Source organism: Dasypus novemcinctus, chromosome 13 (assembly GCF_030445035.2).
Source record: "Dasypus novemcinctus isolate mDasNov1 chromosome 13, mDasNov1.1.hap2, whole genome shotgun sequence".
Taxonomy (NCBI): domain Eukaryota; kingdom Metazoa; phylum Chordata; class Mammalia; order Cingulata; family Dasypodidae; genus Dasypus; species Dasypus novemcinctus.
The window spans coordinates 1,797,225-1,816,256 of record NC_080685.1 but is presented as its reverse complement, the minus strand read 5'-3'; the positions used below and the strand labels follow the sequence as shown (position 1 = coordinate 1,816,256).

The 19,032-nt window shown below is 37.8% G+C and overlaps 1 protein-coding gene across 1 annotated transcript in view; it reads right to left on the bottom strand.

Moving 5' to 3' along the window:
* Nucleotides 1-19,032, bottom strand: part of AHCTF1 (AT-hook containing transcription factor 1) — a 99,091-nt gene that overhangs the window by 67,262 nt on the left and 12,797 nt on the right. Inside the window, 7 exon segments of the mRNA XM_058275358.1 lie at nt 1,116-1,234; nt 1,237-1,294; nt 2,229-2,313; nt 4,644-4,760; nt 6,271-6,478; nt 13,225-13,402; nt 17,177-17,430. Of these exon segments, the coding sequence (XP_058131341.1) occupies nt 1,116-1,234; nt 1,237-1,294; nt 2,229-2,313; nt 4,644-4,760; nt 6,271-6,478; nt 13,225-13,402; nt 17,177-17,430 (1,019 nt within the window).

Below are 19,032 nucleotides of genomic sequence, written 5' to 3'. Positions count from 1 at the left end.
TGCCAGTGCCAGAGCTGGGCTGAAGTCACGGTGAATTCCAAAACCTATGCATTTTTCACTATACCAGGATGTTTCTCAGGGAGAAGAAATGACATTAAAGGAGACAAAAAATTCAAGACAACCCAGGCATGTCTGTATATATGGTTCAAAAGAATAGAGAGGGGAGCAAATATAAGTCAGTAGTTGAGCACCTGCTTCCCACGTACAAGGTCCTAGTTCAATCCCCAGTTCCTCCCTCCTCCCCAAAATATAAATAAGTAAATAAAATACAGTGACACTATTCAGAGACTAAGATGCACAAAACAAGGTGACGTAGTTTCAGCAGAGAAGTTCTGCTTGTTATTTCACATTCACTAAGACTGGAGACTATTTGTTTTGAAATCGGGATTTAAAATACAAGGGACTGTGGAGTGGGTATAGCTCAGCGGGATGAGCACCTGCTTCGCATGTATGAGGTCCCAGTTCAATCCCTGGTACCTCATGAAAAAACAGATAGATAAAAACACAAGGGTCAGGGCATTACCCTATTCTATTCAATTATTGAGTTTTACGTAGAAATCTGGAGAGTAGGAAATACCAAGTAAATTCCATAATTATGAAAAAATTCCATCATTAATATTCCAATTTTTTAACTGTCAGGAAAAAACAAAAAAGGGAAGCAGATAATGGCTCACCTGATGGAGCGTCCACCTACCACATGGGAGGTCCAGGGTTCAAACCCAGGGCCTCCTGACCCATGTGGAGCTGGCCCACACACAGTGCTGATGCACGCAAGGAGTGCCATGCCACACAGGGATGTCCCCCGCGTAGGGGAGCCCCATGTGCAAGGAGTGCACCCTGTAAGGAGAGTCAACCCACGTGAAAAAAACGCAGCCTGCCCAGGAGTGGCGCTGCACACACTGAAAGCTGACACAGCAAGATGATGCAACGAAAAAAGAGATGCAATTTCCCAGTGCTGCTGACAAGAATACAAGTGGACACAGAAGAACACACAGCGAATGGACACAGAGAGCAGACAACTGGTGGTGTGGGGGGGAGGGGAGAGAAATAAATAAATCTTTAAAAAACAATAAAAATAAAAACCAATAAAAATTAGTAATCTTAAGTTAATTTACATGATAAAATAAGAGTGCTTTTAACCAACCTTCATTCATGCCTTCCTCCCTGTCGCCATGAGATCGAAATTTCTCTATGCTCTGGCATCCCAAAAGTCTGGTATTACTAGTCTGCCCCTCAAAGGAAACATGCCACCTGTAAGGTCCAGTGTATATCTTTCTTCACAGTACTCTAACCCCTGAAACATAAAACACACACTAACTATATTTTAGGATTCTTAGAAACAATTCTAAAATTAAACACTCTAAACTGAAACAGTTTTCATATAATATAAAGAAATCATAAAGTTAGAAAACTAAACAGCACAATTCGCTGAAAGAGGCTCTAAAATTTTATATATCATAAACACAAATAAAAAGCTAGATTTAGTCTCTCAAATAATTACCAATACATTTTCTAAAGCTGTTATTAAACTCAGGAACCTTCATGCACTACTGGTTAGCATGTAAACTAGAATAATGACTGGTATGCACATACCCTAGATAAGCAATCTTTTCCTATATTCTCACAGAAAATTCTTGTTCTAGGAGAATAGTTTTTAAACTATTTTTTTGCTCATCAATTCCTTTAATAATCAAATAGCCCCAAGTCTATTCCCAAAAAATGTATAGTCATAAAAATTCCACATATAATTCCAGGACTTTATGAATTCCCTAAAACCCGTACATATACCACTCAAATACTAAGAAACCTTGTTCTAGAGACAGGTATGCAAAGGTTGGCAAAATATGCTATTGACAGCATGCCACTGTTTCCTCAGGAATTCAGCCAGAAAAAAAGATGAGTCCTCATCCAAAAGGCCACCTTAATTTATCCTCTATGACAACTGTAACAGCAACACTATTTATAAGGTTAGCCCATGGCTTACTGTTTGATATACTAGTCAAAGCAACAAAACGGGGTCACCTCTCCTGGCTCATTTTAGAGGAAAATGATACCTAGTCAAGAGTGCCATTTAGGTAAAACCGGTAATCTCCTAATCCTTAATCTAACACATCCTCTACTACATTATGAAGATAAAAAGAATTTTCAATGTCTTAAAACAAACGTAATACATTTAAAATAGGGAAACGAATGAAATTGTAATGTGAACTCACATACCATTACCTTACCTCATATAAGATTTGTCCTGATGCCAAACACTTCCTATCGCCAAAGGCCAGCTGAAGCAGATGCAAACTCAAAACATCCCCTTCGCTGGAAGAAACAGAAACTAACTGAGAAAACACACTAAAAGTATCACTACATTAAACAGCTGTTAATCTCCAAATAAATTTACTTGTTTTATGCAATACTAAGTGCATGTGACAAAAACTAAGGTCCCTGAAGAAATTTGTTTTATTTGGTTGTTTCTGTTGTCTCCTTTTTAAACAATAACTTTTGCATTTTTTTTTGGTGTTAATTAATTAAGCTAGAGTTCTCTGTACACTTTAGGTGATACTCTATGTGGCAGAGAATATAATAGAACTGTTTACTCAATATTCTTTCTCCCTACTTTAATAGACACATTTAAGTTAGGCCCATGGCGAACCCAAAATAAATACTACAAATTTCCCTGCTTTCTTTGCAGGTAGTTATGGTAACCCATAGCCAAGTTCTGGGCAATGGGATATTACCAAAATTATGTCATGGCAAACACAGGGAATCTTCCTTAAGAGGCAATTATGCCCGGGCTTCCTCCTTGTCTCTTGCCCCATCTTGCTAGGCTTTTATCTAAAATGATCCATGAGGATGAGGGCTACAGGTGAGGCCATGAAGCAAAGATAGTCCTCAAGCCAGGAGCACTGACTTTTGAGCTTTCCCTTGAAACATTTTACTTTAAGGCTTTTGCAACCTTCCCCCCAGATCTCCCTTTGGCTCTCCCCATTCCCTAGCATTCAAATCTTGCTAATGGCACTATCTAAAATAGCAGTCCCCTTACTCCTCCGTACTCCATATCCCCTTTCCCAACTTCATCTCATTTAACATCACTAGCTTAAATTATATTAAATATATGAACTAGTCTATTTTCTTAATTTACCATCTGTGTTCCTCACTGGAATATAAGCTCTAGACAGAAAGAAATGTCATCTGTCTTATGCAGTGCTATATTTCAAAAACAGTACTGGCATACAGCAAGTGCTGAAAAATTGTAATGAGTGGATAAATACATGGCCATGAAACAAAGACAAGTAGCCTCTAAAAACCCGAATATTCAATAGTATAGTTGAATACAAACAACATTACATACAATCAACAGATTGTAGTATTACATTCTACATACAATCAACATTAAAGGTAATATCAGGTATTCAATTCACTTTTCCTTATTAGAGAAATAAATGTTGTTTTTATTATAAATCAATGCGCATGATGCAACGACTTAAAACAATTTTTATGGTGGTATAGACCCCTCTAGTGATTTTATTTTCCTTCTATTTTGTTAAAACAATTTCTCTGACAAAGGGAAAAGACAATACCACCTGTCTTCCTAATTTAGTTACTCATCTACTTATAATACCATTAAGATTCTGGGTATTCAATGACAGGGAAAAACAAAAAAGAAGGGACATGATTGTATTACAAACTTAATTTGTAAATTAAGAGATCAGTCTAAGAGTGATTTTTAAAAAGGCAGGTTTCCTGACTTGTGGTCCATAGGTAAACACAGAGCACTGTATGTAAGCCCCTTTATATTACATGTAAGTTTATATGTGTGTACGTGATAATACACACACACACACACACACACACACACACACACACACACACGCCTTCCTACAGCTTTCACCATATTCTCTAAAAGGTACTTGAGCTACTACTTTCAGGATCCTAATCAAACACTTGGGGTCCACAAAACACCACTGTTCAGGTACCGAGGATCTAGGGTAAGCTGGCCTCCAGAGGATAGCATACTGGGAAGAATAAATTGTTGACAGCATAGCACATACCACAAACCTACATTTATTTGTGGTAACTGTTTCTTCATTAAAGAAGAACTAAACACCAAAGGGGGGGATAATCAATACTTATGCAGTGCTAGCATCAGAAAAGAAATAACTTAGTGAAAAATTAAATTGAAAGCAAACATTCCTCACTAGCTATAGGCGGAACACAGTTAAAGCTTATGACAGAAAGACAGGGACAGAACCACCAAATTAAACCCAGGAGCATATTTTAAAGGTAAGCAGAAGGGCTAAAAACAAAGTAAGGATAAGTAAAAATAAAAGAGAGGCATAAACAAGAGAGAAAAAAGGAATAAAATTATAAAAGGGAAAAGTATTATGAGAGAAAGCAGGCCATAAAAATTGTCTAAAGTATTCAAGAGGTTGCCCACTTACTATTTGTACTTATTACTTCTTGAAATAACATTCAAATAAGAACATGTTCTCCTTTCTGTTATCTCGGAATTAAAATCTATTAAATCATTTCAACTACCATTCATTAATTCACTATGAGAAACAATATAGTGCAGTACAAAGTTTTCCAAAATAAATACTGTTCCATTTTTGACAAACATTTTTTAAAACCAAATGTATCCCACTTACGTATCTTGTGTAGACTGAACAGCCCACAAGTAACAGCAATTGCGAGGATCATTCTCAGGTTCTTGGAAAGTAACAGCATAAACAGGAACTCTTCCACCTTCTAGTTGTGTGAAGTATCTATATCAGGCACAAAAAAATTAGTACATTTCATACTTTAATGATCCCCAAAACTGAGTGTTTCAGGGAGCATGCCACACTGTCTTATCTTCAAAAATACAGAGGGCATAAAACATCAAGACTATGGCCTGGAACCCACCCCCTCCCCCCTCGCCACACACACAGACCTGGGAAGGGTTAGAATTACTAAAACACAAACATATGTGTGTAAACTAAGTCTTTCAGTCACATAAAAGTGTATCATTAAACACTTCTCCCCATTAAGAAATTCCCTAGAAAAAGATGATACTGCCACAAACCTCAGCCACTTTGGGTTTAGAATCAGTTTCCCACAACTAAGACAGAAAAAGAGAAACCCTGAAGAGCTCCCACAAATCTTTTAAAAAACATAATTGGCTAAGAGATGATACTAGCTAGAGAAAACACTGTTGTTGAAGCCAGAATCTCCAGGAAAACCTGAGAACCGATTGAAAGAACTGAACGACTGAACAAGGAGATGAGCAGAGAGCAGAGGTGACCTTCCCAGAGGGGCGTTCCAGGCAGGAGGACAGTCACTTCCTAACCGACACTTAGAGAAAAGCCGACTCTGAGTAAGTCCAGGGACATTCGGTAGTCATTTAAGGGTGTGTAATAATTCCCTACTTTATAATATTATCAAAGAATTCAACAGTAACAAATTGGCTAGTTTGAATAAGGAACTCTTTTTGCTATTTTCCATCTCTCTTATCTCTCTTTTATCTCCACATTAAACTCAGCAACAATTACAACCAAACCCAATTATGTAGGTGCTAATTTGTCGGTTAGACTGAGCAAAAAGTTTGAAAGTATGATTCCCTGCCCCCCACTTATTTGTAAGATAAATTACTTAAGAAAAAATATCAGTGTCTGAGAAAAACAAAGTAATAAGCATTAAAATGACAAAAACGAGTATCAAATAGGCATCTATTTAAACTACTATTAATAGAGATTAACTAAAAAATATCTATAATACCTATTTGCTACTTCCTTCAATAAATGATTAAGTCATCAGCAATTTTAAAACAACTGATATTAACAAAAAGTATTAATATGATTATATCTCAGGGACATTTTGACAGGATAAAAACAATATTTTATAACAGATTTGAAAAAATCCTTTTCTGACAGGTGAGAACAATTTATTAGCTGCTACTTCACACAGATGATTGTGGGGAAAAGCACATCTGAAAGAACTCAGACAATGAAAGTACATAGTTTTTTTTATAGTTATGCTTTAAGAGCAAATAGAGTGCCATGGTAACGGAAATGCCTTTTAAACAAACATGGAAATCAACCTAAATTCATGTGCAAAGTCATTCCTTTATCATATCAAATTATGATTTAATGAGATTAGAAATTATTCCTACTCAGTCATCCATTCAATCATTAATCTACCCTATGCTTTTTGGGAGCTAATTTTCAAATATAAATAATTGAGTATAAATTAAAGAGACTACCAAAAACCTAGTCAACAGAAAATACATGTACTTACTCTCTTTTCATACTTTTCATATTCCAAAGCGCTAGAAAGCCATCAGAAAAACCTACAGCAAGCTGATTTGTCCTGCTTATGTAACTAAGAGTTGAGACAGGTGTTCCCGATGGACTAACTAACTGGAAACACAGATGACGTCCTTCTCGCATCACACTTTCTCTGATGTGTGGTACTTCAGCAGCAATACCAGTTATAACTTCAAGGTCTAAAAACAAAAGTAACACAAAAGAGATTAATAACCTATGAACAGGGAAGCAGATGAGGCCCAAGGGACTGGGCTCCCATCTACCATACAGGAGGTCCAGGATTTGATTCCCGGGGCTTCCTGGTTAAAGGCATGCTGACCTGCGTGGCAAGCTGGTCCAAGCAGAGTGCTGACCTGCACAGGAGAGCTGGCCCGTGCAGAGGGCGGGCACAGCAAGCTGTCGCAACAAAAAGAGAAACAGAGGAAAGACAATAAGAAATGCAGCAAACCACGGAGCTGAGGTGGCACAAAAGACTGAGTGCCTCTCTCCCGCTCTGGAAGGTCCCAGGATCAGTTCCCGGTGCCACCTAAAGGAAAGACAAGCAGACACAGAACACACAGAGAGCAGACAGCAAGCACAAAACCATGGCGGGGGGGGGGGGGGGGGGGGGGAGTGGGAAGTGGGGTGGAGCTGGGCCAGGAAGGAGGGGGCAATAAATAATAATCTGTGGGAAAAAACACCTATGAACAGCATAAAAGCAAAATGTGGCAACCATTATTCAAGTCACAATGACGAGATCACTTCAATTAAAATAAAAACAATTACTGATAAACTATCCCGAATGATAAAAGAGCCAACCTTATCTATTTACATTTCCTTCTAAGAATGGCTGATTCCAGGTCTAGGACAGGGAATACACAGGATGTGCCTGGAGTATCTTCTGCCAGAAATTTAGGAAGCTATCAAAAACTAAAGTGGATATTATCAGAAGGACACAGGAGACAACATGAAGGAACTCCCATTAGCAAATACAGGACATTGTGAGCAATACTGAAAACAAACGATTAAATCACATGGAGTATGTAAAAAAAGGTATGAGTTTCATAATGAAGCTTTAAAAAAATGTTTAAAGCAGCAGCCCACATCCCCACCTCCAAAAGATCTTCCTGAACACCACTGCAGGTAACCTAGCATCAACTTCTTATTCTGAAAATTATACTTAATAAAAAAGTAAGCATTTATATTGTCTTTTCTGTACAAAATGTATTATACTTCAAGGTAACCAAATAGCCCAAGTTAATTAGAAAATTCTTTAGATCAACAGAATTTAAAAATCAATTTGCAGCCCTTAAATTAAATGGGAGATCCAGACAACAATCTCAACAGATGAAAGCCTGAAGTGAAGTTCTGCAGCCTCAGCACACTGGCATTTGGGCCGGGTAATGTTTTGTTATAGGGGCTGCCCCACACACTGCAGGACGTCAGGTAGTATCCCAGGCCTCGGCCCACAAACGCCAGCAGCACCTCACTGTAGTAACAACTGAAAATGTCACCAGACACAACCAAACATCCCACAGAGGACAAAAATCACCCCAACTGAGAACCACTGGTTTAAAAAATGATAGCAAACTTTAAAAAGGGAAGATCATGCTGCCGTCATCTGAACTGATTACAAATGTGAAAAAACTAGACACTATGTGACTCTGATGTGACATATGAAGTACCCAGCACTTGTAAAGTACCCTTGCCAAAACGTTAAATGTGATCTAATTAAGCTAACTTTCAATTATAGAAGATACAAAATATAAATGATACTATATGAAAACAAGCATGTAACTCCAAAATATGGGCATTCCACCAGATTAGTAACTCAGTTTCTTCAACAAGATACTGACATTAAATATAAATAAACTAAAAAGGACAAGGGAGAGGGAAGGCTACACAACATTCAAGGAGACATAGATGACTTTTAAGATTTATTTTATTTATTTCTCTCCCCTCCCCCCATTGTCTGCTCTCTGTGCCCATTCGCTGTGTTTTCTTCTGCGTCTGCTTGCATTGTCTGGCAGCACTGGGAAACTCTTTTTGGTTGTCATCTTGCTGCATCAGCTCTCCTCCATGTGTGCGGTGCCATCCTGGTTGAGCTGTGCTTTTTTCACACAAGACGCCTCTCCTTGCACGTGGGGTTCCCCTACACAGGGGGCACTCCTCGCGCACAGCAGCATTGCACGTGGGCCAGCTCACTACACGGGTCAGGAGGCCCTGGGAATCGAACCCTGGACCCTCCATGTGGTAGGTGAACGCTCTATCAGTTGAGTCACATCGGCTTCCCAAGACTCAAAACGACTGTATTTTTTTTTTAGACGACTATTAAGAGTAATGTGTACTTGGCCCAATGGATAGGGTGTCCGCCTACCACATGGGAGGCCTGTGGTTCAAACCCTGGGCCTCCTTGACCCGTGTGCAGCTGGCCCATGCTCAGTGCTGATGCGCACAAGGAGTGCCGTGCCACACAGGAGTGTCGCCTGTGTAGGGGAGCCCCATGTGCAAGGAGTGCGCCCCATAAGGAGAGCCGCCCAACGCGAAAGAAAGCGCAGCCTGCCCAAGGGTGGCGCCACACACACGGAGAGCTGACACAACAAGATGACGCAACAAAAAGAGACACAGATTCCCAGTGCCACTGACAAGGACAGAAGCGGTTACAGAAGAACACACAGTGAATGGACACAGAGAGCAGACAACCGGGGGAGGGAGAGGGGAGAGAAATAAATAAATCTTAAAAAAAAAAAAAGAAGTAAGTAATGTGTAAACTTTACTTAGATCTCAATTCAAAGAAAACAAAAGTAAGAAGCTGGGAGACAACCATGGCAATTTATTACGGATGGGATATGAGACAACAATGAATTATTACTGTTATTAGTAGTGATAATGATATTATGTAATAAAACACCTATATTCACTTTAATACAGAGAAAAAAAGGGAAAACAGTGAGTATAAAGTGCACATGGTATATTTTTAAAAAAATTATATTAACATACATAAAACTTCCCATTTTAACCATTTTTAAGTGTACACTTCAGTGGTATTATATTCACCGTGACATTTTTATCACCCTGTACCTATTAAGCACTAACTCCCCATTCTACCTTCTCTCTAACCCCTGTTGACCTCTAACCTACTGTCTCTATTAATTTGTTTCACTTAGATATCTTATATAAGTGAAATCATACAATATTTGGCCTTCTGTGCCAGCTTATTTCACTGAACATATTGCTTTCAAAGTTCGACCATGTACCAGCACTTCTTTCCTTTTTCAGTACTGAGTAATATTCCATTGCACAGGCACATCACATTTTGTCTATCCATTCTGTCAAAGAAGACTTGGGCTGTTTCCTCTGTTCGGCTATTATGAATAAAAGTGTGATGAACACTGGTATACAAACGTTAGTTTGAGTCCCTACTTTCAATTATACAGGATCTATTCCTAAAACTGGAATTGCCAGATCATATAGTACTTCTACATTTAACTTTCTAAGGAATCCACCAAACTGCTTTTCACAGTGATTGAACCATCTTTCATTCCCATAAATAATACACAAGGGTTCCAATTTCTCTGCATCCTCACACTTATTTTCCATTTTTTAATGGCAGCCGTAATAGCCAGTGTGAAATGGATACTCTCATTTTGACCTGCATTTCCCTGATGACTAATGATGTTAAGAATCTTTTCATGAGTTTACTAGTCATGCGTATCTTCTCTAGAGAAATGTTTATTCAAGGCCTTTGCCCTTTTTAAAACTGAGTTGTTCACCTTGAATTGTAGCAGTTCATTATACATTATGGATATCAAACCCTTATCAGATGTAAGATCCCAACTATTTTCTCCCATTTGGTAGGCTGACATCACTTTCTTAACCTTTTTTGGTACAAAAGCTTTGAATTTTAATGAAGCTCATTTTACCTATTTTTTCTTTTGTTGATTGTACTTTTGGTATCATATCTAAGAAATCACTGCCATTTCAAAGGTCATGAAAGTTTTTCCCTTATGTTTTCTTCTAAGAATTGTATGGTTTTAGCTCTTATACTTAGGTCCCTGAAACACTGTGTGTTGGTTTTGTGCATGGTGTGAGGTCAGGGTGCAACTTCACTCTTCTGCATGTGGATATCCTGTATTTCCAGCACCATCTGTTGAAGAGACTACTCTTTCCCATTTAATATCCTTGGCACCTGGCTGAAAGTCAGGTGGCCATCAACATGTGGGCTCATTTCTGGATTCTAAATTCTCTCCACTGGTTTCTATGGCTATCTTTATGCCAATATCATATTGTTCTGATTCCTGTGGCTTTGTATATATTTTGAAATTCGGAAGTGTAAGACCTCAAACCTTGGTCTTGTTTTTCAAGACTGTGTTGGCTATTTGGAAGCCTTTTTGATTCCATATGAATAAGAATGAACTAGTCTATTATCTGCAAAAAAAGGCTGCTGGAATTTTGATAGTGATTGTGTTGAATCTGTAGATCACTTTGGGCTGTACTGACATCTTAATATAGTAAGTCTTCCAATCCATGAACACAGGATGCCATCCATTCATTTAGGAATTATTTAATTTCTTTCAGTCAAGTCTTTGACCTTGTTTAAATTTATTCCTACATGTTTTATTCTTTGAGATGCTATTGTAAATGGAATTCTCTTAATGCCCACCACTTCAGATTGTTCATTGCTGGTATTGAGAAACAAAACAGACTATTAACTCTACTAGTTTTCTTGCGGATTCTTTGGGATTTTCTATATAAAGGATCATGTCATCTGCAAAAAAAAAAAAAAAAAAAAGGTTTACTTCATCCTTTCCAATTTGGATGTCTTTTATTTCTTTTTCTTGCCTAACGGCTCTGGCTAGAACTTCCAGTGCAATGTTGAACAGCAGTGCTGAAAGTAGGCCACATATGGTAAATATTGAAAGTTAACTTGAATCTGGGTAATGGGATAGAGAGCTCTTGAATTCTTCTATCTACCTGAGCATGTCTAAAATTTTTCATATTAAAAAAAAGATTCAGGTCCATATACTGGTAAAACTTCAAGATGAGGCTCCCTCAATGCTATCATGAAGACGAAAAATTGTATGACGTTGTACTTGAACAGTTACCCTTCCAATTCCTTTGTTTTTTTTTTACTGTTTTTTCAGAGAATAGCAAGTGATTAAATTTTGTCAAAGTAAATAGTAGTTCATACAATTGAATATTACAAGCTTATTCAAAAATTCAAAGGAGTAAGGTAAACCCTATATGTACCAAAGTTGGAAAAAGATATAAAAGATATTCTTGCATTTGGAAAAGATGCAAAACAGTATTTATAGCATAATGTTCAGACCTTCAGTTTCTATTACTTTGTGTATTTAAGTGAAGTCTGAATAGCTGCACTCATAAATCACTTCTGCAAACAAAAAAACTTTTGACCTAAACTCCAAAACTCAATTTTTGGTGCTATAAAATTGTTTACCATGTGCAGCTGGCCCACGCACAGTGCTGATGCGTGCAAGGAGTGCCGTGCCACGCAAGGGTGTCCCCCATGTAGGGGAGCCCCACGCGCAAAGAAATGTGCCCCATAAGGAGAGCCACCCACCATGAAAGAAAGTGCAGCCTGCCCAAGAATGGTTCCGCATACACGGAGAGCTGACACAACAAGATGACGCAACAAAAAAGAAACACAGATTCCCATGCCACTGACAACAACAGAAGCGGACAAATAAAAAGATGCAGCAAATAGACACAGAGAACAGACAACCAGGGTGGGGGGTGGGGGGGAGAAGGGGAAATAAATAAAAAGATTTATTATGTTGTTTCATAATTCTCAAATGGTTCTGATCACAATCCAAAGACTTCCTTTATAAATTTATACTATGCTGAATATACCTGATTACAAACATTTGAAATAAAGGCTATTTTAACTCTACCTTTTAATTAGCCTTACACCTATGATATCGTCTACAAAGCACACTGCAGGGCAAAACTCCATTAAGACTAATCCCTTGATCAATATTCTATAAGGAGCAATTAAATCATTTCTAATATTCTCCAAATTCATTTTTAGCATTTTCTTTAGTCAATTCTTTTCCAGGATTTTATGAATCAATCAGGTCTCAATACACATCAAAATTTTACAGATTGCAGTTCTATTACTAAGAGGGTCTTTGGCTTTTTGTGCCTTTTCTTAAGTGCATATGTGACCGTTATTTCTACCAAGTTAAATATTTTTGGATTATATTTTATAGATTTAAGTTGAATTCAAATGATTTGATTCTTTAGCCAATTGCTGATGAAATACAATTTTTACCACGCTTAGTTTTAAATAGCCAATTTTATTATTTACTAAAAATCTCTACTAATTAAGTTCATTACAAATTGGATGAAGTAGGGAAAGTTTCTATCTGTTTCATAGCTGATCAACAACTGTACAGATAGATCTTCACTGATATTCCAGAACTGCTTTAAAATCAAGACTGTCCTCTTCAGGGTCAGAGCCCTTTCTTGCTTTGTCTGAAACCTTCTAAGCAAAACACATTTTTATAGGTTTTTTTTTTTGGTTAGGTCTTTCCTCTCTATATAAACCAATTACTTAATGATGCCATAATTTTAAAAAAGAAAGAAAGAAAGAAAAACAAACAACCTGAGAGAGTGTATTAATGTAAACATTAATATTAAAGAGGAAAAAACTGTCTCTTCTTCACTTTCTTTGAATTTTGGTAGCAACAGTTCTCTATCCCTACCTCTTCCAAGACCTACTTTAGATTTTGTACACTTCATCAAATAGAGTTAATTCATACAAAAAGTATCCACAGTCCCCAGGGCCAAATGATAAAGGAAAGAAAGACACATAAACAAGTTTTCATATAATTTTTTCAAACCTTTTTCCTCCCAAACCAATCCATTGCATCACAATTTTCAGGTTCTCAATTTTGAGCTTCTGGTAAAGAATGACTAATTTTACCTGATGCCTCTACTTCATTCTGACTGCATAAGTCATCCAAACACAGGTCAATGAGAAGGACCTGTCCAACATCAGTTACCACAGCTGCCACACCAAAAAGCCATCGCAGACTTGGGTGTAAATGCTGAGTGCTTGCACTGGCTCCACCATGATTAATTATAGGTTCAATTGCTGTTACCTAGAAATAAAGGAGATGGATTTACTCCTCTTTCACAGAGTGAGAAAATACAAGTAAAAATACAACAAACTAGTTTTATCATTTGAAATTTTAATTCAGGCTATTATAAAAGCTTTAAACACTTTCAAATATAGAACCATAAATTTGTATTGAATAATGACATCATGAAATCTTCAGACATATTAGGAATTATAACATTCTTTAAATATATTAAATAATCATGCAGATGGAATAACTGATGGTATTTATTGAGAGCTTACTATGTGCCAGACATTGTGCTAACTTGCTCACTTAATGTTTGCAGTAACCTTTTGATATTAGATTATGTATAATTATCTGTTTAAGTATAAAAGAGGCTTAGAAAAGTTAGCTGAGTTATTCAAGTCATGCAATCATTAAGTGTAAATACTCAAACCTAAATTTTTCTGACTTTAAAGCTCTTAACAAGCCACTGTTTCATTATATTGTCTCTTCTCTTAAAGAAGAGTCATACTAGAAAATCTCCAAATAGAAGATGTTTAATTCCTGTTTATGCCTTAAAGCTTAAAGAGATCTAACCTTCTTTAAAAGGTTTATATAATAGACTTCACACAATGCTTTGGTAGGGACTAGATCACTGACAGTAAGGATGTGAATTATTTAAAGAAAATTGTACTATACTTTATGAATTCATATATTTCCCCTTCATTTCAAGGGTCAAATTTTATAAGTCTAAACCTAATAGTCTATATTTTATTTTATACTTAGCTTTCTTTCTGTCTCCTATAAATTCACAAAAATTAATTAGGTATGATATATGATGATTAAGTATTTGGTGATTTCTACTATAATACTGATGAATATCCTGGAAAGAAAAGAGGAAATTTGATATCAATGCTCTAATATAAGATTAAAATATTTTTCAGGCTATAATTTATTACAGACAAAAGCCTCATTGTCTATATACCATTAGTACACAAGCTTTTCATGGTGCTTTCTAATTCTGAAAGCTTTAATTTCATGGATTTTCTTCCTCATAAATTATGGCAATGATGTCTATGAATAATAAAGCATATTATCTTCAGTTCCCTCGGTGAAGTACCCTGTGCAAGTCTGCATTCCTCATATAAATACTATATAGATAATGCTACCTTAATTTTAGAACAATGCATTTAAAAACAAATTTAAGAGGTGACACTGCCATAGTCAAAAAATAGCTTACTGAACATGTTATGAAGGTAACAATCACACTTCTCCAATCCCTTTCTTTACACTTCCTCTTCGAATGACAGCAACTATCCATTCAAGTGAGCAACCAGGAACTTACTAACTCTTGCTGCCTCTCGATTACAGTCATGCAAGTGAGCACCAGGTCCTGTCCATATTATCTCCTGAATATATTTTGAACCTCTCCCACCCTCTCCATTTCTGTTATAATTTCCTTGGTTCAGTTTCTCATCGTTAGGTGCTTAAACTACAAGTTTCCTTGCTTCTATTCTCACACCAGCATAACCCATTCTAAGGAGCGTTTTATACTAGTCTACCCTCAGTCATTCAAGTTAAACCTGGAGTTTTCTAAATGCTCCATGTAGTATGACTTTTTACATTTGGTCATTTTGCCTAAAGTGTCCAACCCTTTTGAGCAGAAATCTATCCAAATGTTCTCCATGTTCCAGGTGCTTAATTAAATCTACCCAAGTATGTGTTAAACTTTTGCTGTAATATTATTTGTTGGTCTTCTCTCATTAGATTACAAGCTCTTTGAAAGAATGGAACAAGTTTGAATTCATCTACTTATCCCCAGAACCTAGCACATAGCTTGATTTATAGTAAGCACTCAATAAATTGATAAATTAACTCTGCCTCTAAATTTCTTTTTTCCACTTGAGTCTGTCCACCACCACTGACAAGTAAATAAAAGACACCAGGCCATAAACTACTTCAGATGCCCACATTACCACACTTGACCTCAGTTTCCTCATTTTAAAAAAGCATGTTATTTTGTCATTAAGATCCCTCTTTATGAATTTTATCTTTCTATGATTACACATCACATATGCATACATACATATGTGCATGTAAATGTACACTTTTTTCACATAATGCGTGGCAAGAATTCATCCTGGGAAGCGGATGTGGCTCAAGTGATAAGGCCTGCGCCTACCACATGGGAGGACCTGGGTTCCATCCCTGGGGCTTCCTGGTGTAAAAGAGAAAGCGTGCCTGTGCGGTGAGCCAGTGCCTGCATGGCGAGCAAGTACCCACGTGAGTGCCCACACAGTGAGCCGAGTGCCCACGTGGTGAGCCAAGTGCCCACGTAAGTGCTCACGTGGTGAGCCAGTGCCCGCATGAGCGCCCATGTGGTGAGCCAGTGCCCGCATGAGCGCCCATGTGGTGAGCCAGTGCCTGCATGGCGAGCAAGTACCCACGTGGGTGCCCACGTGGTGAGCCGAGTGCCCACGTGGTGAGCCGAGTGCCCACGTAAGTGCTCATGGGGTGAGCCAGTGCCCGCATGGCGAGCAAGTACCCACGTGGGTGCCCACATAGTGAGCCAAGTGTCCACGTGGTGAGCCGAGTGCCCACGTAAGTGCTCACGTGGTGAGCCGAGTGTCCACGTGGTGAGCCGAGTGCCCACGTAAGTGCTCACGGGGTGAGCCGAGTGCCCACATGTATGCCCACGTGGTGAGCCAGTGCCCACATGAGCGCCCATGTGGTGAGCCGAGTGCCCACGTGGTGAGCCGAGTGCCCACGTAAGTGCCCACGTGGTGAGCCAGTGCCCGCATGAGCGCCCATGTGGTGAGCCAGTGCCTGCACGCAAGCCGAGTGCCCAAGTGGCAATCCGAGTGCCCGTGTAACAAGCGGGGTGCCCGTGCAGTGAGCCAGTGCCCACCAAGTGAGTCACACAGCAAGACGATGATGCAACAAGAGAGATGAAAGGGAGAGTCAAGGTGAAGCGCAAGAGAGATCAGGAACCGAGGTGGCGCAATTGACAGGAAACCTCTCTCCACAACAGAGGTTCCCAGAATCAAATCCCGGTGAATCCTAGAGGAAAAAGACGAGAAGAGAAGACAAAAAGAGAAATGATACAGAAGACCACACAGCGAATGGACAGTCAGCAAAAACAGCAGGGAGGGGGAGGGGAAGAAAATAAAAAATTCATTCTTTTATGACTTATATTTGTATATGTGTGTATTTCTAAGTCTATCCTTTATTCTCTTACCATGGATAAGAAGAGAAGCAATAAACCTGCTGAAGACACAACAGAGAACTCAAAATACTTCTATAATTACTACTGGATAAGGTGTTTGGTATATGGAAAACACGTTCACATCAGAATTCATAAATGGTGATTATTAGTTACTCAAAGATATTATTAAAATCTTAAACAGCATAAGGATATGTTTTCTATATTGCTCCAAGTCTATAGTCTCAAAGGAGAAAAGACACTTTAAAAATCTTGTGGTAATGAATATACATTTTATGAACTTTCAAAGTCTTCATAAAACACTACTAGAGATAATAACAAGACTCAGGTGATACTTTTCATATAAGAGAGTATTAGAACACTGCATGTCATCGCTATTTTTCTATCCAAGAAAAAGAGAGTTCGTAATGTATCATTAGCATTTAACCTCTTTTTTTCTTTTTAACTTTTTATTAAATAACATTTACATAAAAGCACACTAATTATAAATGCACAGCTTAAAGTATTTTCACAAAGTGAACGTTCCTGGGTAACCAATACAGGTTCAGTTTTAAAAGCAGCAAAGTCTAGATATCTTAAACAATACCTACCCTTCCAGGGAGAACAACTGCTTTAACCACTCTTGATATACCAAGGTCATAAAGACAGAGAACACTCCCTTCTGCTTCTTCCAAGCCAATTAACAATCCAGTTCTCTTCTGCCAAGAAAATTCCTTCACTGCCAGGACTATAGGAGACTGTTCATTTACTCCACTAAATCTATACGCAGATAATCGTTCTCCTGTTACAGAGCTTACTACCTCAAGTTGTGGACCACAAGTCAAGCAAGCAAGTCCATTTTTCCCTAGAAGAAAAAAAATGTTGCTTATATTGATACTGTATTTATACAACAAAACTAAATATCAGTTAGTTATTTTATATAAAATATAGCTCCTTTAATAAACTACTATTGCAATAAAAATAATCTTTCAGTAAAGGCACCATGCTATGTACTTAATACATTATCTTATTACTCCTCATTGTGCTTCCATATAGAAAAAAGGCAACTAAAGCCTAATACAATTAAATAACTTGCCCAAAGTCACATTACTACAAAGTAGCAGAGCCCAAAGTGAATGCGAAGTCCATCGAACTCCAAAACTCATACTTTAATTATATTATACCTAAAAGGATTTGAACAAGGAGCTGTAGGAGTAATAAAATACGATACATGAAGGAGCTTACAATGTAACTGAGAAGAAAAAGCATAACTAGCACAGGAGAACCCCTTTTTGTTGCCCTCCCCCCCACCCCTTACTAGTTATGTTTGGATTTTATTCTGCATGCAATGTCAAGTGACTAGCAGGGTTTACAGGGAAGTGACAACCTGATTTACGTTGTTAAATGTAACTCCAGCTGCTAAACAGAAAATGGACAATGGGGGGAACATAGAGTAGAAATAGGGAGAAGATAATACTTTTGGCTTGGATGGGGACTATGGACAGAGGCACAGACTGAGCAGAGAGAGTCACCTTAAGAACAGGATTTGCTTGCTGATGAATTAGAGACAAGGAGGTACATAAAGGAAAAGAATCAAGAACAACCCTGGATTTCTGCCTGAGCAACCACATGGGTAGTATTAACTTTTTTCTTAAACCAATTTTATTGATACATATTAATGAAGCATACAATATTAAATTTGAGATGGCTGTCACATATCCAAGTGAAAATATCAAGTAGTCAGCAGGATATACTAGATTATAGATGAAGGAAGCCATATATTCTAAGGAAACAGTGTGGTGGAGTAGGAACAAGGACTACCTGGGTTCAAAGCTCATTTTTGCTATTTGCTATCTGTATTAACTGGTGTCAAGTTACTTAGCTTATTTGAGTTTCAGCTATACAGAACAGGGCTTACTTAGAAAATTCTAATACCTATCTCAATGAAAAGTCATTACTGCACCTGGCATACAGAAAGTGCTGTTACTACTTTAATATTCAAGCAAACACCACTATAAATGGCTAACTGACTCAGATCCTTTGCTGCCTGCCTTCCTACTGGGAAGGATGGCTGTGAAACTCATCTTCAGAAAAGTCTTCTCCAGTCTCTTGCACTAGGCTGAAATTCATGCTATAATAGCATCATTAGCAGGGTTCTCTGCCCTATTATACAATTTAAACAATACATTAAATCTTGTTCAAATTAATGGAACTAAGAAATCAGACTTTCTGAAAATGTTCTATCATACAGGACCCTATCATCAGATTTTTCTATACCTAAGACTATTTAGGCTGCAATTGCAACTCATCACCAATCAGGTTAAAGAAAAAGGAATTGTATATTATTTCTCCTTCCCAAATGCAGATATTCAATACCAAAAGGCACAAAAAATATGGGTATTTTTAACAAGGAAATATTAACTGTAACCTCCCAAACACATCAGAGATTCATTGAAAATTTGTTTTA